Below are 24389 nucleotides of genomic sequence, written 5' to 3'. Positions count from 1 at the left end.
GCTTCCTTCATGTGTCCGCAGTTGGGTTTAATAGGCAGCTGGAGGCTGGGATTGTGAGCCTCTGACCAGGAGTCGGGAGCTAGCTCCCCCGTGTCCCTTAGCCAACAGGAGATCGTTCAGTTTATCTTCCCCCAAGTGACCTGGCTGGGTGTTCTTTTCTTGTGGGCCCCACTGTAGGTTTCTGGAAGAAGTTGACTGCCCGAAAGGAAACTACAAAACATGAAAATCGCTTTGAGGTGACCGATAAGCCCCGTGGCCCCTTGCTTCTCTCGCAGTGGATCTGAGCTTTAAGAACTCTAACTTCAGGTAATAAATCACCTCCCCAACCCCCCCACCTGCTGTCATTGGCAGTTCCCATGGGAGTTCTTTTTGGGAAGGGTGCTTTCTCCCGGGAGCCCTGGAACTTGGAATAGTCCACCTCAGGCTGTCGTCTGGCTGTTCACAAAGAGACAGTGGGGGCTAGACGTGGCACCCTGCAACTGACCCGCAGCCCAGAGGGTCGCCGAGACCCCGAGGGTAGGACTCTACTCCTCCTTGGTCTCCTTCTCCTAATGTCAGTAATAATGAGGATTATCATGGCAGCCACCGTTGATCTGATTAAACGATTATAACCTGCTTCTCAAGGAATACATTGGAATAACCGGGGAATTCTGAAGATGAAAAGTAGTAAGAGGGAGAAGATTTTGTTCTACCCAATATTAAAATGTATTATAAAGCCACAATAGCATAGGACTGGACTGGAAGTAACTAGGTCAAAGGAACGGAATAGGACAATAAACCAATAAAGGTGGCCTTTCAAATGATGGGTAACAGAAGGTCTGGTAAATGGTGTTGGCACAGTTATCTATCCATTGGACGGAAATAAGTTTCCAACCGTAAGTAGTGTATCAAAAATAATTTCCAAATGGATAAAGAGCTAAATAAAGTTACAAAAATATTAGTAAAGAGGGCATTTGTATTTTGGGGCTGAGAAAAGGCTTTTTTTTAATGTTACTTTTAACTGTGCCTACAAATACTGTAAGCAAAGTTAGAAGGCCAAAAGGGGGCTGATATTTATGACATCTATGACATACAAGAATGAATATTCCTAACATACAAACTTATTCATTCAACATCTATTGTTTTTTTAATTTTTTTTAAATTTTGTTTATTTTTGAGAGCGAGAGAGCTCAATTGGGGGTGGGACAGAGAGAGATAGAGGGAGACACAGAATCGGAAGCAGGCTCCAGGCTCCGAGCTGTCAGCACGGAGCCTGACTCAGGGCTCGAACCCACCAACCATGAGATCATGACCTGAGCTGAAGTCGGACGCTTAACCCACTGAGCCACCCAGGCGCCCCTATTTATTGAGTTTTATGCTAGAGAGTGTTCTAGGCTACTAGGGTGTAAGCTGTGAACTAAACCAAATCCCTGCCCTTCTGATGCTTCTAGTCTAATGGAAAGGAAGCTAGTAAATAAATTATTGATAAGGATTGTGGGTAAAGATGAAGCAGGGTGGGGCGGTTAGAGGGGATTGGTGCTGCTATGGACATTCAGGGAAGCTTCGCTGCCAAAGTGACATTTGAGCAGAAATAGAAAAGAGAATGGGGGAAAAGTGGTTGAATTTGGATTTTTTTTAAAAAGGTTAGCTGATGGGATTGTCTAATGGATCTGGTGCAGGCTGTGAAAGGAAGCAAGGAGTTGGGATGATTTCTAGGTTTGGGGCCTGAGCATTGAGAAGGATGGAAGTACCATTGATGTGAGCATCACGAGGGGGCCTGGCTTGGGGAGGACCAGGGGTTTGGTTTGGATACTTGAGTTTGAGGTCTCTGTTGTCTATTCAAAGGGAGACATCCGGGAAACAGTCATAACTTTGGAATTGAGGAGATGTCCAGGCTTGGAGGTATATATTTGGGAGTTCTCCTAGCGTGGATCATATTTAAAGCAATGAAAGTACACAGACCTCTTAGGAAGTGGGTATAAACACAGGAAGTGTGATGACATTCGCAGGACCCCAATGTAGGGGTGAGAGAGGAGGAGGGACCAACAAAAGACCCCATCAGGGGACAGGTGCCCCAGTGAAGCGGAAGGGGACAATGAGAAGGTGGCCTCCCCAAAGCCGAGAGCCAATGAGGAGGGACAGATCAGCTCCAGCAGGTGTTGGGATGGGGCACTTAGGGAGGGAATGTAGGACCAGCCACTGGATTTAGCAACGAGGAGGTCACTGGGGAACCTAACGGGGGCTGTCTTATTGGAACGATGGGTACAAAAGCCCAATTTGAGTTGGTTTATAGCAAGTAAAAGGAAAGGAATTGGAAACTGAGAAATGAGGTAGGGACTAGAAGGGCGTGGAGTTCAACAAAGCGTTTGTTTTTTCCTCAAGAGGAGAGTTGTGTGTTTTTATCCAAAGGAGAGTGATCCAGTAGAGGGGGGAAAGTGGATGGTGCAGGGTCGGAGGCAGGGGGAGACTTCGGGAGTGCTGGTCTTCAGTAGTGGGAGAGGATGGAGTCCCCACCCCTCGGGGGCAGAGGGTCCTAAGCAGCAGCTTGTAGGTGGGCCGTAGATGTGCTCACTTTTCTCAGTGAAGTAGAGCAGAAAGTATCAGCTGAGAGTACGGATGGGGACAAAAGAGCAGGTGTGATGTTCCCAGGAGCGGAGAAGGGGATTCCAGGGCCACCGGCAGCACTGGCGTCAGTGGTGAGAGGTCGGGGATTGAAAGTGAGGGCAGCTAGTTCATTGTGTGCTTTCCTTCCAGCAGGTTCAGGTGTCCAGGTGAACATGAGTTAGGAGGCCCGTCCGTACTGAAGAAAATACGGTAGAAAAGCAGGACATGAGTGGGCACAAAGGAAACCAGAGAAATGCCTATAAACATAGGGACACCATCCGTAATCATTTAAAAATGCAAGTAAAAACCAATGGGGATTGGTTTTTTTTCTTCAGATTGACAGGCACTCTTGTTGGGGATATAAATTATTGGAGCTCTGCTGAAGCACGGTGTTCCAGAATGTACCCAGACATACTATGTGCGGTCCCTTCTGTCATGCTTTTAGATTTGTCCTAAGAAATCATAGCTCAGCTGCCTGGGGATAGAGCACAAAGATGTTCCCTCCAGCAGTGGCCCTGCAAGTGAAAAGCTGGCCCACTCCTAACCCTGGTGCACTAATCTGTGGCCGTGACCATCGTCTTGGAAACGGCCTCACAGTCTCCCCTCTTGCTTTGCAGATGAAGCAACCTGAGCCCAGGGAGAGGGAGTGAGCGCCCGGGTCACGTGGTGTGGAGCTCGGCCCGTCCTCGGGCAGTGCGCGGCCCTCTCAACTCGGCTTGGATTTGCAGTCCCTTGCAAGGTACTTGTCAGCCTCTCTTTTGGGCCGGCTGACTCCACGCTTTTGAAATGTGAATTCTCAAGGTGTTTTGCAAAGTTTTCTACAAGGTCTCTATATCCTCATGCAGCTTTTCCTTGCAGGGGATGTGGGGTACCACGGACAGCCGGGAAAGACGGGACAGAGTTTTGCCTGGCCCAGTGATAGGGAGGGACCATATTTTCCTGGCTCCCAAGAGAGACTTCAAGTCTGAGAAAGGATATTTTCTGCTTTCCCCTCACTTTTTCAAAAGTTGTAACAAAAATACAAAGATAACTAGGGAATCCTGTTTGCTTTATGGATTGGAAGAAAATCGAACCGTCAGGGAATAGCAGGTCCCCTCCAAGGTAGGAGCTCTGGGCGAGAACTCCTAGCGTGTTGGGTTCTGCCGTAGCACGGGAGAAGCCGCCCGGTTTCTCTGAGCTTTGTGTCTTCACCAGAACAGTGAGCAGGTGAACCTAAATGCTCGGCCATAACTCGTGAAGTCTGAACGACGCTCTTTCCTTTCTGCCGCGTCCCTGTTCCAGCTGTCTGGGTGGGAGCGGTGTTAGTGCAATACACAAGTACCCGGCCCTCCACCAGACCACCCTGGCCCACCACCATGTGAGAAGAGCACATGGCAACAAATGCGCCTTTGTGCCTCCTTGTGCTAGGTCCCGACCTCCAATGGCCGACCAGAGAATGGACATTTCTTCAACAATCAGTGACTTCATGTCCCCGGGCACCACCGACCTCCTCTCCAGCCCCCTGGGCCCCAGCGGCACGGATTGCAACCGCAAGCGGAAAGGCAGCTCCACCGACTACCAGTAAGCCCTTCAGGGTTCATGTTCCTCCGGCCAAACCTGGTGTCCATTTCCGGAACATCGAGGGGCCATCTACCATTCCTCCCGGAAGAAGGGGTCCTCTTGGTGCAAAGGGATGGAAATGAAAGATCCAAGTCTAGGTGGCCACACGATTGGCTTTTTTTTTTTTTTCTTTCTTTCTCTTCCCCATGGATTGTCAGCAGGAGGCAGCCTCCAGCACTGCTGAGGCACTTACGAACCCCCTCCTGTCCCCACACTGTTCCACGTCAAGGGAAAAGGAAGAACCTTAAAGCCGAGTTAGGTCTTTCACCCCTTCCTTCGTCATCCTTGGCTCCTTTGAGCAAGCTGGCTAAGCCTATGGATGTAATCTCGGCGATTTCAAAGAGAACTTTGCCGGAGGACCTCTCTCGGAGGAAGACCTCAGCCGCTTCATTGTGTTTGTAGAAGGAATAAGTACAGGTCCTCTCCCAAAACACTGTAGGAACACTGATACTGTCCTGAAACATTATTTAAATTAGTATGTACCTGTTATATTAAATAGTACTTTTGTTTCTTTTTAGACTTGATGACTTTTCTTTTGAGTAAGTAAATTTGCACACTTCCAGTCAACTCTTCTGTATCTGTACAAACCCCCAGGCAGTAGGGTGCTGCGTAGAACACTCAAAGGCACGTTTTGTCTTGTTGAGGCAACTGCGTGGAATCTCATCCAAATGTCCACTTAAGAGGTTTTCTTTTGTTTAATGAGGGAAAATCTCCAAGGAGGTGTCTCCCCTACAGCAGATGTCCTTTCTGCTGAAGTTCACAGGTCGAATTTGGGGAGCACAGTGGCTGAAGGTCAGATGCCCACTAGGAGGTGCTATGATTAATATGTAAGTGACCCCAGATGATTGAGCAAGCAACCGCCCAGGGGATGGAGAGTGGGTGTGAGTACGGAGAGGGTGTAGTCACTCCCAGCAGGGAGGCCAGGAGATGCTCTCCAGGGACCACTTGTCTTAGGCAAGTGCTGATAGAGTCACTGGTGCCTTCTAAGACTTCTGCTCTCTCAACCTGTGGTTTCCAACCTTGTCCCCACCCGAGACCTCCAGGTTTCCCTCATGCACCCTGTTTGCAAATCTTCTGTGATTCATGGAGACCCCATTAGGCACCCATGATCCCTTTCCCTGTAATTTGAATGTGCTAAAGTCTGATCGGTCAGGCAGAGCTCTCTTCACCTGGGATGATCATCTGGGCCTCCATGACCACACATGAGTCTAGACAAAAAGGGAGGGGGAGTTTTCGTTTTCCTCCATGGCCTGAATGATTGCTTCTGAGCTTTAGGACTAGCTACAGAAACTCCCTGCCCATGAGGAAATCAAGGGCTCCTGGTTGGACCACTGTTCTAGAATGCCCACAGTGTGATTCAGTGCCCCTGGGAAAGTTGTTTTTGCCCTTGAGACTACATTGTTTGAAGGGCCACATCCCTCTGTTCTTAATAGGATACAAGAAAAAGAGAAGCTCAGGTGTTCGTCAGTGCCCTCCTGGTAAACTTAGGGGCTGGAGAAGGGTGTGAGCTCACCCCAGGAGGATTTGGAACTCCTTCCTTGGAGGATTTCCATCTGTTTTCTACCGAACCACAAGGTGCCCTGAAACTTGGATCTCTGGAGTCTCTGAAAGGGAGGTAGATCCCTGCTGGTGACCCAGGACCCTCAGCCCCTCTCCTGCCCTATATCCCAGCTCCTCGGACCTGGGGGTTCCCTACCTTGCTGAGAACCAGAACATTGGGTAGCAGTGCCTTTGAAAAGCTGCCTGAGGGCTCTGCTCAGTGCTTCTTTGTGGGTACTTTGGTTTCCCCCTCTTCACCTCACCACCACCCCCAAATATATATGTATGCACACGTATATTTGAGGCTTGGTATGTTTTGCAAATGAATGGACCTCATTTATCCAGAACAATGAGGGGAATGAGGTAGTATAGTTATTTGGATACTCTGATTAAGAATTTCCATAATGCTGTGTATTCCTGATGTTCAAAATATGTTGTAAAAGATGTTAACGTGCAAACTCTTCAGAGACGACACCTAGCTTTTGCTTGATACTCTGGAGAAGCGGTCCTTGTGTAGGAGGTTCAAGTTGTCTTTGTTGGACTCTAAGTCGATAGTCAACACTGGCTATTTAAGCTTTCTGATTACTTAGTTTCTGGATAAATGAGAGCCTTCTATATTGTAAGAAACAGTTTTGTATGTCTTTGTTAACAAATAGTTATGTTCTCTCATTTTTTCAGAGAAAGCATGGACACGGACAAAGATGACCCTCACGGAAGGTACCATGAACCTAGTCATGAACTTCATCCTTTATAGCCATTTTCTTTATATAATTACATGTTGTGTTAGTTGGTGTGGGTTTCACCCATGTCCTCGATTGGGGATAAGCTAGGAGCCTCTGAGCCTGGGAGCTCAAGATGGTCTCCGCAGCCCCCAGCCCCCAGAGTGGCTAACAGCCAAGAGCCCTCGTGTGTTGAGAGAGATGAGCAGGATTAAGCAGGGAAATGAATTCAACTGGGAAGAAAACAGAGCTGTATAACTTTGCCATTAGTCTCCCAGGGATTGTGTTTTATCTTTTGTTTTTTCTTCCCCCCGCCCCCCTCCAGGTTAGAATATACAGAGCACCAAGGAAGGATCAAAAATGCAAGGTAGGGGCACCTGGGTGGTTCAGTCAGTTAAGCATCTGGCTCCTGATTTCAGCTCAGGTCACGATCTCCTGGTTTGTGGGTTCAAGCCCCATATCAGTGCAGGGCCTCCTTGGGATTTTGTCTCCTCCTCTCTCTGCCCCTCCCCTGCTTGCTATCTCTCTCTCAAAATAAATAAAAATAAACTTAAAAACCAAAAAGTATTTAAAAACAAAACCCAAAACAAGGTAAGCATGGACCCTCTTTCTCCCTGTAAACTGTCCTGGTTCTGGGCCCTCTGAGGACCGCTGAGGCGGCTCTGTCTGGTCCCTGTCCATCTAAGCATCCTTTAGGAGATGCGGAAGGGGGTGGGGGCCTTGACTTGATGTGACTGCCTGCCCCTCGCCCTCTCCATACTTCACTCGTGGCTCTCGAAGCGCGTTTCACGTGAAGGGGACTTGGGAAGTAGCAGGAAGTCCATTAAGGCTGAAGCTTTTCCTCCACCGTCTTCAGCGGGTTGCCCCTTGCTGACCGGAGGGCCCTCCCAAAGAGACCGGGCCCAGTGACTCTGCTCTTGGGCCTTGCCCCACGAAGCAGCCCGTGTTGCGCCGCAAGGCCAGGCGTGGGGGCTGCCTGCTCCCTCGAGGAGGTTCTCTAATTCGGTCCTTCGTGCTGTTAGCCATGCTCGCTGACCCCATCCATGTGGGCCCTCCGCTCTCCTGCAGTAGCCCCGGGGCCATCCGAGGCTGTGTCATGACACAGAATCGGAGCTGCGGAATTGCACTCACTCGAGACTGGTAGCTTTCCCCTCTCAGCCCAGCCTTGGTGGGAGGTCCTGCTTGGTGGCCCTGTTGCTCTGGCAGCGAACTCCACTTCCACTGCTGACGTGCCGCCACGGGGGACAGTCCCGAACGGCAGGGGTAAGCCAGTCAGGGAAAGCGTGTGTGCCCGTGAATGCGCCCTCCTGCCTCGGCAGGCAGCAACTCCCGGGAGGTGGGAGTGTGACAGCCTTCAGAGGAAGCTCCTGGGACAGATGTGGCATCTGCTGTATCTTGGTGGGGTCATCGTCAGTCCAAAGATGGCAGCGTCTGTTACCTGGTGACTCGGTCAGTGAGTCTTTGACAGGCCACACAGTGGGGTCTTCACAGACCCCAGAGATCACCGAGGGACCACAGGATCCCCCCAGTGGCTGTGCTGGAGGCTTTGCTCTTTGCACCCCCCACCTCCCTTCGCTTTCCTTCTACACCCGTCTTAAAATCCAACTTGACAGAGGCTAAGAGGAAAAGAAATGAGAAATGAGCAGTAGAGTTAACTCTGAGAAGACATTTCTTTATGTCTCTGAATATGAGCTAAGCATAAAAAATAGTAATACTGACCTGGCAGTGAAGCCACTTTTCTGGTGACTTCAGTAGAGAAGTCTAGTTCAAAACACTGTACAAATTCTAAAGATGCTCCAGTCTGGCGAATGTCGAAAGCAGTTCTAACTTATTTTTGTCATCGCTTCCGTGAGGCTTGTTTTCGTTTTATAGAAATCATTTTTCCTGTTGTTGTTCAGGGAAGCTCACAGCCAGATTGAAAAGAGGCGTCGGGACAAAATGAACAGTTTTATTGACGAATTGGCGTCTTTGGTACCTACGTGCAATGCCATGTCCAGGAAATTAGATAAGCTCACTGTGCTAAGGATGGCTGTTCAGCACATGAAAACATTACGAGGTGAGACCTGGGGCTTTATTCTTCATGCCTTTGCCCAGAAACTTTAGCACCCTGGCCTAGGATGTTCCCGAGTCCCCAAGGCACTGTCAGTCGTTGGCCAATGTGTAGCCTTGAGTAACAGGCATGTAATTTCCAGCAATAGATGTGACGGGTAGAGGCTGTGCTCTGTGCACGTGTCTGCATGTGTACATGATAATCAGGCTACACGCACGCCAAAGAGGACACTGCTGATGTCCATTTGGCATATGTGTGTGCCTGGACCCCACCCATACAGTGTGACACAGAAAAGTCTGTTTCCGTTTTGAAGAGGAGAATTCATGGCTCCTCTAAAGAGTGAGTCACTGGTTGATGGTTCTTGCTGCGTTTTACTGTCAGGGATGAACACTGATGATATTTTCATGTTCCTGGAATTTTCCCAAGCCAGATAGACTCTTTGTGAGGGAGGCAGAATTTTCCTTCTTCTCTGAATGTGGGGTGGGTGAGAAAACAGGCAGAAATGTGGAAGTGACTTACCCAAACCACAGGAGGAATCTGCGGTGTATCGGGCAACTTCAGCGAATGCTGTTCCTGGCATTTTCCATAGCCAGTCTTGGACCGTCCGAGGAAATTTGAAAGCGGGTGCTTAGTCAGACCTGTGACCTGCGTGGTAAAAGACTTGAGTCTTTATGTTTCCACAAAGCCACCAGAAATAAGAAGTGGTCGGTTTTGTCTGACTTCTGAGTGTTATTCAGACATGGCCATGTTATGTCCTGTGCTGTGAGAATGGCATCTAAAGCTTCCTATTAGTGAAGATGATAGAGATTCGATTACTAGAAGCTAAGTCTTATTAAAGTGGAAGGAAACGAGTGACAAACGTCGAGTTACCGTAAAGAACAGGGATGCGGCTCTGTATGTGCCTTGTTGGTTGATCTGAAAATCCCAGACCCATCCTGTCTCCCTCCTTCACTACGGTACTTGGAATGGTTACGGATCTTTTCCATTTTATTGCTTCGCTGTTCTAACCATTCTGCAGATTCCAGGTCCTTCGCTGCTGGCCTTGTTCTGTAAGATGCCAGACTGACGGCCTTTTAAATGTCCCCTTTCCGTGCTAGAGGAGCCAGCGTGGCTCACGGAAGGAGTGCCAAGCTCTGTTGCCTCACCCTGATGAAGAACTCCCACTAGATGCCTTCTACAATGTATTCACTTACTCAGGGCCTGGCAGACTGGATGATTTCCCAGGCAGGCTGGGAGCGTGGATTTGAGGGACTGCTAGACAACCCATTTAATGTAGATCCTGGGAGGAGGGGACCCTTCCGGGAGCCTCTGTGGGTTGGTTTCCAGAGCTGCCTTCTCTCGTGGAAACAGATTTTTACTTCGGTCTGTTACCTCTTGGCTCCCGTACAGTGACCAGAGCAAACTCGTCAGGTCCCCCGTGGGCAACGGTGGGTTCTGTCTGAAGCCCCCTCTAGCCCCCTGTGTCTGTTGAGGAGAAAGAAGATAAGATTGCAGTCCCGGGTGGTAGGGACTTGGCCACATCCGGGAGGTTGGAGGCAGTGACGTGGAACGAGACATTACCTGAGTAGAAAGGGTACCAACTCTTTCTTTCTTTTTTTTTTTTTTTTCCCTCCCTCAGGTGCCACCAATCCATACACAGAAGCGAACTACAAACCAACTTTTCTGTCAGATGATGAATTGAAACACCTCATTCTCAGGGTATGTTGCAATCAGGTGATGGTTTTGTCCACACTTTGACGCATTTCTGAGTGAGGTGCCCACGTGTGGGAATTTGATGTCTGAACACCCTTTGAGGCCCACTTCGTCTCCGCCTCCGTCTGTCTGTCTGGACGGTCTTCACATTCCTTCCCTGGGGTCTTTCTCCTCCCCTTCCACCGTTGCTTAGACAAAGCTTGAAGGCCCGGGCTACCTGTGCCTCAGAGGAGGCAGGGTTTTGTTAAAAATGGGTGGTTAAGCATCCCATTCCTGAGTGAAGGTTTTAGAAAGGGGCGGAGACTGCTAACAACGGAGAATTTCCCTTCTCCTCACTTAACCGCTCGCACAAAGCCTCCGCGTACATCTTTACGCCAGCATCCCATCAAAGCAACAGGGCTTCCAGAGACTCCTCTGTCCGAGGAGAAGAAGAAATGGGGGAGGTGAGGCTTTCCCCTCTTGACTGAAGCACTTGCTTCATCTTGCTCGTCTCTGCAGAGAGGCCATTGAGGTGGCGCCGTGCAGCGTTAGGTCTGCCTCTGGCGAGAGTGAGATCCACTTGGAAACTAAAGAGAAACAAATGGATTCAGAAACACGTCCTCTTGCAAACTGTAAAAAGGAAACTAGAAAAATCTCACTGGGAGCGATAGCAGCCTCCAACCCCCCACAGCCAGGGTGGGCCTTGCTTGCTAAGGCCTGACGGCATCTGGGCCCGTTTCTTTGAGCAGGCGTTTGCCAAGCCTTAGGATACAGGCTACTCCGTCGTCACCATCATTTCCGGCTCTACTTTGCCTTCCGGTCCTCTGTGCATCTGGTCTGTGTGTTCACTCCAGCGTTCTCTATCCGTCCCCTCCTGATAGGTTGTCTGAATCGGAAAGCTTTCCGCTGCAAGGAACAGATGACCTAATGAACAAACAGGGTTGCGTTTCTCAAACGTAGCTGGTCCCGCGGCGGGGCCACAAGGAGTTTGCGCAGTGGCTCAACGAGGGCAGACGGATCAGGCTCTTTCTGTCTTCTCGGACAGCCCTGCTGACCCAGCGTACAGCTTGTTTCCTCAGCATGGCCTCTAGCCAGAAACCAGGGGCAGGGGAGGGTCCAGGCCAGCTGTCCCTCCTATCGAGAAAGGATACGCCTTCCTGAAAGCTTCATAGTAGATGTCAGCTTCTCCAGGAGATGTTACCTGATCACCCCTAGCTTCAGGCCAAGGATTTAGATTTGTCCAGTCTCCGTGGCAGAGGCCAGCAAGAGAGAAGGGGGTTAGGAATTGGCCCGCCGTCAGCATTTGCCACACACACTTTGCAGAGCCACATCCGTTGGCTAGATTTTCCTATAGAGGTGGCACAGAACTTCAGCTGTGGTCTGGTTGGCCTGGGGTGGAATGGTTCTGGTGCGTTCTTTGCCAAAGAGCCATCATATGAGTGCCACGCTCTGGGAAGCTGTACTACTGTCCCTCCCCGTCTCGTGTGTAGATTCTTGTTCGGCCAGGTGTTCTCTATCCCGTATAGGTGCACTGAGTTCTTTTGAACTTCTCTTTTATTTCTGTCAAAATCTATTTATCGGATGGTCCTACATTGCAGTTTATTGTCCGTGATCCTTTGGAGCCTCTTGTGACTTAATAGATCTGCTAGGCCTGCCTTCTGTGTCTTTCATGCACTAACACAACAGATCCTGTTGAGGCTTTGCTTTATGTGCATGGCACCATTCCAGGTAAATCCAAGTCAACAGTAAACACATTAGACGGGGGCCAGGGCGTCCACAAGTTCGGAGTGGCCCTTTGGCCACCACCCTCAGGGCACGGTTACTCAGACACAGATCTGCCCGCCTCTGTCCATCCTTCTTCATGAAGATGTCCTTGTTCTCAGGGGAGCCTTGCTGAATGAAGATGTAAACCATGTCTGCAGCATCTCTGGAGAGACCACCGGGGCTGGCTTCACGGGTGCATAACCTACGCGGCCGCATGTGGCCTGGGGCTTGGCTTAGCGCTCTGCTGTTGGCATCTGGAAGGCCCTCGTTTTTGAACAAGTGCCCTTGCGTTTCCAGTCTGTGCTGGGCCCCACGAATTAACGTGGCTGGCCCTGATTGCCATACTCCTAATTTGCTGTTTTTAAGGAAAAAAAATTACATGTACAGGTACATGTACAAATGTGTTTTGTTTTGAACGCCTATATATAAAACACGTGAAGTTCATATTCTATATAACACATCTATATATTTTTCCGTATTTATGTATATGATATATATGAATTGGCTCCTTTTGTAATGATGAATGCTTAATAACTTCTCTAAATTTCGTATCCGATGCCCGCGTCATCAGGGTGTGAGACAAGGATTTCAGTGCTGCTTAAGCTAAATGCTTGGTGTTGGCCTTGCCTTTCCTGTGCCTCTGTGCCCAAAGGCATCAGTGTTGATCTGTCTTCCCCGCTGGAACCTTGCTCCCCTCCCTGGCACATATCCATGGCTATGACGTACCACAGAACGCCTGCCCCTTCCAGGAATTCCTGCCCAGGTCCCAGGAATTTGCTTCAGCAGAAGGCAGGGTCCGCTCAGATGGGGTTTGAAACATTTGGCGGCAGAAGGTGGACTTCTGCTCTTGCTTACCAGTGCACATCCGGCTGACTGCTTTCTTTATTAAGAACTTTCAGGATGTCTTCAGCGAAGAGAGCGTCAAGGAGTGGTCAGCCGGATTAGTTTGTAACGTCCGATCTTCCACCCTCCCCCCCCCCCCCCTTTTTTTAAAACGGGCCAGGCCCCCCCAGGACTTCTGTGTCACCTATAACTGACCCTGTCCTCCCCCGAGAGTGAGCCGGCCCTCGTCCTCCTGTGGCCCGGCCCTGGTGGTGGCCTCCTCCTAGTCTCTGCTTGTCTGCTGTTCCCTGGGCCCCGGCTCCTTCCCCTGGTGGCGAAGTGAAAGCCCGAACGTTTTGAGCCTCCCCTATGCTGGCCTCCGCAGCCCACTCTCTCCCTGGAGGTGCTGGAACCCACTTTGCTCAGGTCAGGGCTTCAGGCCCAGCATTCCCTCCAGGATGTCACAGGCCCCTTTTGTGGCACCTCACTTCATCAACAAAAAGCCCCAAAGCACTCCTGTTGCTAGGTGTGAGATGGGCTGCCAGGGAAGGCAAAGTTATTAATACCTTATTTTCTGACAGAATGGGGCTTCCAGCAGATGGGGCTGGGACAGGCTCTTCCTCTCCACTGTCGTCCCTTGCCCCGATGTTGTCCCCTGCTAGCACCGAGGGCCAGCTCGGGAAAAGCCCACCCGCAGCTCCCGTCCGGCTGAGCGGCCTCCCTCATTCTCAGCCGCAGTGATTCAGCCCCTCCTGCTTGCGTCTCCGCTCAGGTGCATGCGCCATTATTGGGCCTCTGGCACATGAATTCATTTCTGAGTTCTTTGAACTCAGTTACATCCCCAAAGGCCCTTCTGTGGAACAGGGACTAGAGTTTCTCTAGGGTTGGCCAAAGAACAGACCAAGGACTAGTGAACGAAGCAAGATGTTGAATCAGAACTGTAGGGGCGAGCACAGGAGCGGGTATGTGACCTCCCCAGCCCGGGGGGCGCGGGGGGGAGCCCTGTGGGAGCTGGGTAGTTGTCCAGCTGCAGACTCGTGGGTAGGATTCACACACGTGTACACCATGGAGCCTGAGCTCTCGGACACTTTGGTATTTATCCACTTCAGTCCAATAAACAGCATCTTGTCTCCATACCTGCCTTCACTGGGACTTCAGATTTTTACCTGTATTTAAAGTAAAGAAGAGGTAAAAAGAATGTAGGGGAGAAGTTTTGGCTTTGCTTTTTTGTCTCTCTCGGGATATAAGCAGCCCGGCCCTGGATGGAGGAATGATATTTGAGAGCAGCAGTTCTCAACCCTGTGTACGTTGGAATCCTTTGGGGGTGGGGGTAAAAACAATGCTAGTTACCCAGCGCCTCCCCAGACCTGCAGCATAAAAACCACAAACAAACCACACACCGCCCCAAATGTTGAGACAGCGCTCTGTAAGTGGAAGTGTCCAAGTTGAGGACAGATGGTGGCCAGGATGTTGGAGAGGGGATTTTGATCTTAAAGTTTCCTTCCAATCCTAGAGTCTGTGATTCTGCATAGACCGTTACAATTAAAGCAATAAAATAGGACTTTGCCGAACCTTCATATTCTCCAAGGAGAATTCTTAAAGTGAATTCAGCGTTGAAGAAATGACTTCAGCTGGACTGTCCCCGTGTAGTCATTAGATGAGATATGTCTGCCGTGGAGAGAATTTTACAGTTGATGAGCGCAGTTCCGTGCTTTGGATACGTACCAAAGAAATCCTTATTTGCGATCAGAGTGATTACAGATCGTGTTTCCTAAAGTGTGATAAATTGATTATCCATTTCTCCTGATTAGGCAGCAGATGGATTTTTGTTTGTCGTAGGATGTGACCGAGGGAAGATACTCTTTGTCTCAGAGTCTGTCTTCAAGATCCTCAACTACAGCCAGGTACTGCTCCGGGGTCTATAGGTGGCGGGCAGCCTCACAGCCGCCAGAGAGGTCACCTTCCCTTTCCAGAATAATTAGAATATACAAGTCATGTAAAATGCTTGTATTGTAACCCCCATGCCCAAGGCTTCTTCCAGAAAGTTCTTAATTTCTTCAAAGAGGAATGAATTTAAATGTAGAAAAAGCTTTTAGGACTTCCGTGCTTCCCTCACTGGCGGGTTTGACGCTGATCTCCCCAGCAGCTTTATGCTTTATTGCGATGAAATGAATATCCCGCAACTAAAGGGGGCAGGGAGTGGGGGAGGGGCTGCCCAGCAAGGAAAGGCAGATAATCTAATACCAGAGGATAAAAAAAATGGGAATCCACCCACACTGTGTGTGTGATGAGGTGTCCCTTTTTTAGTTCTGCTTAACCCTGGCTTCCCCTAAGAGAAAATGATTGTAATAACCCCTACCTTTTATGATTTGTCCTTCGGATCAGATAAGATAAACATTTATGAAAGTTTCTAGAGCAGCGCTTTTCACCTCTTCTGTCCCTGGAGTTCTTATTCCCCCACCCATTCGTCTGTTCACCCACTCACTCATTCACATGCTGGTGTTTGCGTGGAAAGCTGGTAACTGAAGAATCAAAATAACACATAAATTAGAAATTAATGTTTCGGGTCCCCCAGAGTGTCTTGCTCTTTTTGGTCTCAGAGAATAGTGACGAAGGAAGTTTTTATCCTCTCCGCAAAGAATGAGGCTGTCGCGGCACATAGTCTGACACAGCTTGTTTCAGAACGGAAAGGCTTAGAATTAGCACCCACGCCCTGTGTTCCTGCACGGGCATTCGTGGGCATCAGAAATAAATCACGGGGAACGCGTTCCGCTGAAAGATTCCTGCCTTGGAGGAGCATGAGCTATTTATATAATTACAAATATAAGTAAGCCCTTCTCTGCTCCTGCGTTATCACAACCAAACTCCCGGTGCCTCATTCCCTGTGTCTATACCTAGGCAAAGCGATTGGACACGTGTACGTGCTCACATTTGCAATGCTTGAAACTCTCACGCTTACAAATACAAAATAAAGGCACGGCACTGGTTGGGGAAGTTCTACACCACGTGCTGTTGACTTGCCGGTTTAATGCTTCCTCCCCGCAGAACGATCTGATTGGCCAGAGTTTGTTTGACTACCTGCACCCTAAAGATATCGCCAAAGTGAAGGAGCAGCTCTCCTCCTCGGACACGGCGCCCCGGGAGCGGCTCATAGATGCAAAAAGTGAGTACAGGAGAGGCTGAGGCTGCTTCCTGGGGCCACTCAGACCGCAGCATGTGCCCCATGGTCTCGGCCTCTGGCCCCCCTCCTCTGCCCTTTATCTGGGTCTCTGGCTAAATGCACTTATCTACATTCCTTCGTGTTTGTTTTGGTCTTGTTGCACGTACATAAAAGAGAAACAACTCAGCGTCCAAATTCACCGAGAGGAACAACAGCTACTTTGATTCTTTCTGATTTTCAGTCGTTTCCCCCCCCCAAGAATCTAGAAGTTCGCAACTGCATGCTTCTGAGTTTAAAGGGCTCACACCAGTGCGATTTGTTCCCCTTGGAAACATCGCCTCTGTTTACCTGAGTTACGCATCTGCAGCCTCTTAAGATAAAATTTGACATTTAAATCGAAGATTCTTTGACCAAAGTGGTTGTTCCTCATCAGTTGCCTGCCCCGCCCCGGCTTCCTTCTTGCAGCAGTGGAACCACCGCTCCGATCCAACCCTAGCTTCCCCCTCCCGCAGCCCTCCTGGGCCTCCGGTGTGAGGCCTGCCCAGTAGCTCTCCTCCCGTCAGTCTCAGTCTCGTGGGAGGCCGCAGACTCTAGCAGTTAAGAGGATGGAGTCTGGAATCACAGTGCTAGGCTCACTTCCTGGCTCCACCATTTCCCAAGCTGTGTGACCATGAGCAAGTTACTTCACCTCTCTGTGCCTCAGTGTCCTGATCTACAAAATAGTACCTGTTTCATCGGGATGTTGTGAGGATTAAATACACGAACGTGCGTAAAGCCTGTGGGGCAGTTCCTGGCAGGTAGCAGGCCCAGTGTCAGTGTTGCGATGTCGTGGGTCGGCACAGTCAGGCCCGACTACTTTCCTGCTTCCACACTCTCCACTTCCGTTCCCGGAGGGTGACACCTCCAGAGGAATCTTTAAACCATCCTTGACACTAAGGCGGTCGTCTTCCTAAGAGTTCGGCGCAGCCCCTGCTACCTGTCTGGCCTGGCAGATTTTTTTAGTGACGTGAGGAGAAAAAGATGATGATGTTTGATCCTTGCCTTTAAGGCTCCTACCATAGAGTCAGGGAGAGGAGAAGGTAGACAGCAGCCTGCAGCACAGGTACCGCCGTGGAAGGAGTAGCAGGCCTGGAGAACAGATGATTCATTCCCGTGTGGGCGTGAGGACAGGCAGCCCCGAGTAGGTGATGACTGAGGTGGGTTTGAAAGGATGAATTACTGTGTGCCAGATGAAGAGAGGAACAGAGCAGGGCAAACGTTTCTGGATGGATACAGAGGTGTAGCTCCCGCTGTGGAGCGAAACGAGCAGGGGCGGGGGCGGGCCAGGCGGTGGGGGTTCGGGGGGAGATCGGAGGGCAGGGCGGCCCGGGGGGGGGGGGGGGGGGGGGGGGGCAGACCCAGGGGGAGCCCTGGCGGCCCCTCTTCTAGCGGTCGCTCGTTTTCCCCAGACGTGTTCTGGGGACAAGTAGCCGGCGGTCATGGCAGGATCGTAGTCCTGTTCCCCCTTCCAGAGACCAGTTCAGTTGGTGCACAGCAGCATAGGCCAGTGGAGACATGAGCAAACCACACGTATAAGCCACACGTGTGATTTAAAATTTAACCCAGTAACTCAAAATGAGGCTTTTTATTTTGTATAGTCTTTGAACGCCTGTGTATATTCACACTTAAAGAATAGCCACATTGCGCGTGTTCAGTAGCCAGATCTAGACCGGGGTCCCGAAACCTATGTTGATTAACCCCCCAGGGGCCTCTGGCATATAGCCAGGCTTGAGAATTTGAGGCCGTTCTGCGTCCTCTTTCCCACTCCAGTGTCCACATCTTCCCCATCCTTCCAGTGCCAGCCCAAGCTCCCTCTCTGGAAAACACATACCGTCTCTGCCATTGATTTGGCACTAATCCTACATCACCTGGCATGATTCCTCTTTCCATGGGGAACTTGTATTTCCCTTCTCAGTCGGAAGCTCCTGCCAGACGGGAGCCCCATGCTAGATTTCTTTTCGTCCCCAGCGCAACTCCACTTGTCCAGTGGCTGCATTCTGGGGGATCTGGAAACACTTCAGTTGACCCGCACTTACCCACGCGTCTCGTAAGGCCTGAACTGTCCTGAGGAATGTTACTCTCCCGTCACCTAAAACAGTGAGGCAGGAAAGAAGAGGCTTTCTTCCAGGCCACACTCCCCCTCCTGACAGACAATACTACTCTCGGTTTATCACATTTTGTGTATTGATTTGCAGCTGGACTTCCAGTTAAGACAGATATAACCCCTGGGCCGTCTCGATTATGTTCTGGAGCACGACGTTCTTTCTTCTGTAGGATGAAGTGTAACAGGCCTTCGGTAAAGGTTGAAGACAAGGATTTCCCCTCTACCTGCTCAAAGAAAAAAGGTAACCAATTCCACCGCTTTAAAATCCCAATACAGCTCAGGCTGGCTTTCTGCTCTGGAGTGCTCAGCGGGGCGTTGGTTCAGTGCCTTGCAGATCCCAGGACGGCGGCCAGCGTGCCACAATCCCCCCCCCCCACCCCCCCACTGTGGGTGTAGGGCCGTTGGGGAGCAGAGGAGATTGGAAAGCCCTGGTGGGTGTCACGATGACAGAGGTTCGTGGGAGAGCTTCCTTGGTTTAAACTCTGTTTGTTCTAATGTGGTTGAGAAAAAACTCTCTGAGCCACAATCCCAGCCGCTTTATGAGCATCCTCCCAATCCACCATAACACTCTGGCTAAATTCGCCAGCGACCTTCATGTTGCGAAACACAATGGACGCTTCATTCTTCTTCCATCTTGAAGTGTCGTCTTCCCTAGGATTCCACGAATCCTTTCTTCCCGTCTCCCCCATCCTCTGCCATTCTAGGCCCTCCTCCTAGGTTCTGCACTGGCTCCTCTTCTGTCCTGAGCCACCCTTGTATCTGCACTTGATCCATAGGTAATGTCCTCTAATGCTTTAGCCCACAGCGCCACTTAGATGCCAGTGACCTCCAAGTTTGTATTTCTAGCCCAGGTTTTTAGTTTGAGCTCCAGACCCACAAATTAACTTCTGAAATCTACCTGCTCCAATAGCTCAAGGGCATGTCAAACCTGATCTGTGTAAAAGTGACCGCGTGAGCTTCCCCTGACGTAAATGGCCCCACCATCACGTACTGGAAGCTGGGGAGGCACCCTCAGCTGGGTTTACTCCCTCCCTTCATCCGGTCAGTTACAAAATCCTGCCACAATGAATTCCTTCTGCAGAAGTTCTCTGAAGTATGTTTATCTACCTCCCTGTTTACCGTACCACTCAGACCCGGGCCACTCTCTGCTCTCCCCACGTCCAGCGAAGTAGGCTCCTTACACTTTCCATCTCTCCACACAGTACCCCAAATGACTCTTTTTTTTTTTTTTTATTTTAAGTTTTTATTTTTGAGAGAGCGTGAGCAAGGAAGGGGCAGGGAGACAGAGGATCCAAAGCAGGCTCTAGGCCCTGAGCTGTCAGCACAGAGTCTGGAGCAGGGCTTGAACTCCTGAATCGTGAGATCATGACCTGAGCCAGAGTCAGACGCTCAACCGACTGAGCCACTCAGGCGCCCCCAAAATGATCTTTGTAAAGCGAGTCTTTTCATCAGTTTCCTGCTCCAAACTGTGCAGGGTTGCCTGCTGCTCTTGAAGAAAATTTGAGAGTCTTGAACACAACCACACACCCTCCACTCCTACCAGCACTCCTGTGTTCAGCTCTGCCGACTCCCTTTCGATGCCAACCCCCCTTTTCTATCCAGGGTCTCTCCACACTGACCCCTCTGATTGGAATGCCACCCCCCCCCCCCCCCAGCTTTCTTTCAGCCCAATAGCTCAGCTGGTCCTTTAGGGATGTGCATCAGTGTCTGCCACTCACTCCCTCAGGCCGCCTTACATCTTCCTGTCACACCCTACAGATTTTCTTTCTAGCATGTTCTTGCAGTTGCACTTGTGCCCTTATTGGTATAGTTGTTTATTTGAAATCTGTCTCCCTCACTGGACTAGAAACTCCATGATGGCACGTCTGATTGGTTTCCCAGTTTCCCAGTAATTAGCACAGACCTGATGCTTGGGAAACACCCCATAAGGATTTGTTGATGAAATTCACAGGTGTCCCGTCTTCCGTGTGTCCCAAAGTGAAAGCTTTCTCCCTCTTCTCTAAAGCATACTGTGTATTCTCTCTTCCCTGGCTCCGCGAATAGCACCAGCAGCTAATTCAATCCAAAACTGTTGGCGTTCTCTTCATTCTCTTTCATACCAAGTGTTTTGATATTCATACCAAATCTCAGCAGTTCTCAGAAACTTCTCCCACATCCTTCCCTGCCTCATCCTCACTGCGGAACCAGAGTCCAGTGGTCATCACCTCTTGGTTCATGCTTGTCTTCCTCCTGGTTCTTAGTCTCTTCCAGTTTACGTATCGTTCTGCTTCTCAGGTGTCCAAAGCACGATTTGCTTTTGCTGTTTCCCCACTTGCATACTTTTAGAAGCTCTCCACTGCCCATCTCATAAACACATTTGTTAGCAAATAGTCTAAGACCCTAGTAATCTGCCCCAATTTGCCCCTCAATCTGTGTTGTGTCTTCAGCTGGAGACAGGCTTCAGCTTTGCCCTTTCCCTTTGAACCACCCAGAGCTCTCTGTTGTCTCTTGTACAGGGCGCACCTCTGTGCCTTGGAACATTCTCAGCCTCCGCACATTCTAGTCCCTTGGCCAGTGCTCATCCTTCTTGATCCATCCACCTCCTATGTTGTTTTCCTGGGCAGCCTCCTCTCTCCGGGTAGACTTAGATACCTCTTCCTTGGTATATGGGACGGCCTTGGCATAACCGGCCCTGCTCGGCATATATGACACCAGATGATAGTTGTCTATTTCTGTGTCGTCCTCTCTCACTAGAGTCTCACTTCCGGAGAGTAAAGCTCTGTTTATTTTTCTGACTCCCTTCTGGCATCCCAGCCCACCCAAGGCTGCCCGTGTCCGCGCACACGGCGCTGTGCTGACACTGACCACGGATTTTGCTTTCTAGCAGATCGAAAGAGCTTCTGCACCATCCACAGCACAGGGTATCTGAAGAGCTGGCCGCCCACAAAGATGGGGCTGGATGAAGACAGTGAACCAGACAACGAGGGCTGTAATCTCAGCTGCCTTGTCGCAATCGGACGACTACATTCTCACGTGGTTCCACAGCCGGTGAACGGGGAAATCAGGGTGAAGTCTATGGAATATGTGTCTCGGCACGCGATAGACGGGAAGTTTGTTTTTGTAGACCAGAGGTAAGAGTCTGTGTATTACCCTTGAACAAGAATGGTACAAGATTTTCAGCTCTGAGTGAAGCAGAGAAGACTGGGCCATCAGCTGGCTTTCTAAGAGAGAAGGAAGTGATGGGGATCTCTGCTAAAAACTGAGACCTCTCGGAATATCATCATAAATACAGAGATGTTTCCCTTTAATGTCCTTGGTATGCAGAGATGGTGAAGTAGAGTGGTTTGTCCATGGCCAGAAGAGAAATAGTAGCCATGATATATGCTATCTGAATGTATGGACTGTTCCTGGGCCACTACAGTGACTGGAATTCTGGAATGTAGGGCTTGGAGAAGATGATCTAGTCCTGAGCTGTCTGATGGAGTAGTCCTTGGCTGTGGTGATCTCATATGGCTGTTCAAGGTTTAATTTCATCAAAATGAAGTTAAAAATTCCTCAGGCTTGATGGCACTAGAGTGTGTTATGCTAAACGAAATAGGTCAGGGAAAGACAGATACCTATGATTTCACTCATGTGAAATTTAAGAAACAAGACAGATGAGCATAGGGGAAGGGAAGGAAAAAAAGAAGATAAAAGCAGAGAGGGAGGCAAACCATAAGAGACTCTTAAATACAGAGAACAAACTGAGGGGTGCCGAAGGGGTGTTGGGTGGGGGGATGGGCTAAATGGGTGATGGGCATTAGGGAGGGCACTTTTGGGATGGGTGCTAGGGGTTATAGGTAAGTGATAAATCACTGAATTCTACTCCAGAAACTAATATTACCCTGTATGTTAACGAACTTGCATCTAAGTTACAAAAAAAAAAAAAAAGTAAAGAAAAATTCCTCAGGCTCAGTAGCCATATTTCAGGTATTCAATAGCTACATGAGGCTAATGGCACAGATCTAGAACATTTCCATCGCAGAAAGCTCTGTTGGCCGCACTGATCTGGTCCAATCTTATTTTTTACGGGTGAGGAACTGGAGCCCAGCCTGAAGACTGGCTACCTCCAATTCACAGCTTAGTGGTAATGGACCTGAGCTAAGAACCCAGATGTCGTGTTTTCCACTGCTCTCTGCTGCCTCCTTGAGAATATTCACAGGCAGATCATTTTTCTGGCTATCAGAAATAGTCACTGTGTGTTGGAAAAGGACACCACCACTTTTCAAGGTCCTTATGGCCCCTGCCGCCATAACTTCCAATGTTTGGTCATCCTGATTTAAAAAAAAAAAAAAAAGAGGGGGGTAGTAAAATGGAAATTTGCACTGGGGTTTAGATTGCCTACCACATTTTTATCTGACTAGTTATCGTTTCTAAGCCTCCTTTCTTGGGATGATGACCCCTTTGAAAGGCTACTTTCTTTCCCTCTGTTTGTATAGCGTTGGTTAGATTCGGGTGCACCAACAAAAATACATCCATGTAGTAAGCCCTCTGAAAATCCAGCCAGCTTTGACCCTTGTTCTCACTGGTGGTAGTGGGGTTCATCCACTGCAGAGAGGCTAATTGTCTGAATTAACTTTTTCTCTAAAAAAAAATTCTAGGGCAACAGCTATTTTGGCATATTTACCGCAAGAACTTCTAGGCACATCATGTTATGAATATTTTCACCAAGATGACATAGGACATCTCGCAGAATGTCATAGGCAAGGTAAGCTATACAAAAGGCCTTAAGTTTAAGGCGTCCCTCTTCTTCGACACTAGTCCACATAAGTGTTCCAGAGAAATCTGCCCCCAGTGATGTCAGCCAGCCTAGGAATCTCCAGGCCAGAACATCTCTGAAGAGGAGAAGCCGATGTTCCCAGGCCCTGTTTGTCTCCTTACAGAGAACCCACTGACAGCCTAGCACTTTTGTGTACATAGGACAGTTCAATTTCTAGAAAGCATCTCTTGCCCAGAGAATTTACACGGACCCTGTAAAGATTTAGTATGGCTCCAACAGATCTGATTCTCTTTTCCATAAAATCCTGCAATGCCTCCTGTATTTTCCTCTTGACTTAGGGCACTGCCCCATGTTAGCCTCCTGAGAGAGGAACCAGTATTGACCCGTTCCTTCACTGTCCACCAGATCCTGTCCATTCACCTCAGACATGCGTTTCCAAAGAGGCCCCATTTTGCACCTCCACTGCCACAACCCGAGCTCAGCCCTTGTGCCCAGCTGACCACTGTGATAGACATCCAGCAGGCCTCTGTGTTCCCTTCTGCCCCCACTCACCTTCCATCTTTCATAGTTAGCCCATTTATGCCCCAGTCGATTGAGCTGCGTACCGTCACATCCTTGCTTAAACCTCCCGCCTTTAGACTCAAGGCCAAATACCCTTGACAGGCACTCAAGACCCTCCCCCTCCTGGCCCTGCCCCACCTCCTCAGCTTCACGCCTCACCCCTGCCTGCAGAGAGACATCTCCTCATTCCCTGCCACTCCTCAGGCACTGCTGGATTCTTCCTCCCTCGAGGCTCTGACCTCTTCTTCTGCATAGCTGCGTCTCATTCCTGTCCTGAGGGTGGGGGTCCCATCCCGTCTCCTCTTCTATCTCCGGTGCCTGGCACACGAAAGATGCTTGTTAGTTACGTAAAAGAGTAAAATGTGAATAGGTGAGTGACCTCCCTGGATTCTGCTGTCCTAAAAATGCTGTACTGTCCTCTGGCTTGATGATGGGGAAAGAACACGGGCCCTTTGGACAGCGCTTTTTCTCATTAGTGGTACACTTCGTAGCCGATTCCGGTCAGAGGTCTATAACGCAGTCAGTTATTCCCTAGAGCCTCCATTTTGTACACTGAAAACTAGCGAGAAATTCATAAATGCCGTTGAGAGGCTCTGAATCAAACCCTCAGAAACAGCCTGTTCTCCGAGTGCCAGCTCCCTTGGCTTATTAAAGAGTGATGCCATGGAGCCTGAGTGCGCTTAGGATTTGGTTACTTTAATACATGGGTCTGAGGAAACAACATTCATGGTTTCTTTTTTTCATTTTCAGTTTTACAGACAAGAGAAAAGATTACGACTAATTGCTATAAGTTTAAAATCAAAGATGGTTCTTTCATCACGCTGCGGAGTCGATGGTTCAGTTTCATGAACCCTTGGACCAAGGAAGTAGAATACATCGTCTCAACCAACACTGTTGTTTTGTAAGTGTTTTTCCTCTATCAGAGGCTCCCTTGCTTCAGAGATCAATGCTTTGGGCTCCTTACCTGGGCAAGGGGGGTACAGGCGACAGCCGGCATCACATCCTTTACTGCTACCTTGTTCATATCCCGTGAAGCCTCA

The 24389-nt window shown here is 49.6% G+C and overlaps 1 protein-coding gene across 13 annotated transcripts in view; it reads left to right on the top strand.

Annotated features, from left to right (window-relative positions):
* BMAL1 (basic helix-loop-helix ARNT like 1) overlaps window positions 1–24389 on the top strand; it is a 99123-nt gene that overhangs the window by 64721 nt on the left and 10013 nt on the right. For 3 of the 13 annotated variants that reach the window (XM_049649589.1, XM_049649610.1, XM_049649579.1), the window contains 13 exons: window positions 178–306; window positions 3201–3322; window positions 3991–4143; window positions 6400–6438; window positions 6766–6807; window positions 8339–8496; window positions 10109–10188; window positions 14559–14651; window positions 15793–15910; window positions 18142–18291; window positions 20914–21160; window positions 22670–22776; window positions 24100–24250. In XM_049649589.1, coding sequence (XP_049505546.1) covers window positions 4004–4143; window positions 6400–6438; window positions 6766–6807; window positions 8339–8496; window positions 10109–10188; window positions 14559–14651; window positions 15793–15910; window positions 18142–18291; window positions 20914–21160; window positions 22670–22776; window positions 24100–24250 — 1325 coding nt within the window. In that variant the 5' untranslated portion in view covers window positions 178–306; window positions 3201–3322; window positions 3991–4003. The other 10 variants (XM_049649616.1, XM_049649604.1, XM_049649664.1 and 7 more) reach the window with 8 other exon arrangements.

Source organism: Panthera uncia, chromosome D1 (assembly GCF_023721935.1).
Source record: "Panthera uncia isolate 11264 chromosome D1, Puncia_PCG_1.0, whole genome shotgun sequence".
Classification (NCBI taxonomy): domain Eukaryota; kingdom Metazoa; phylum Chordata; class Mammalia; order Carnivora; family Felidae; genus Panthera; species Panthera uncia.
This window is presented reverse-complemented; position numbering and strand designations above follow the sequence as displayed.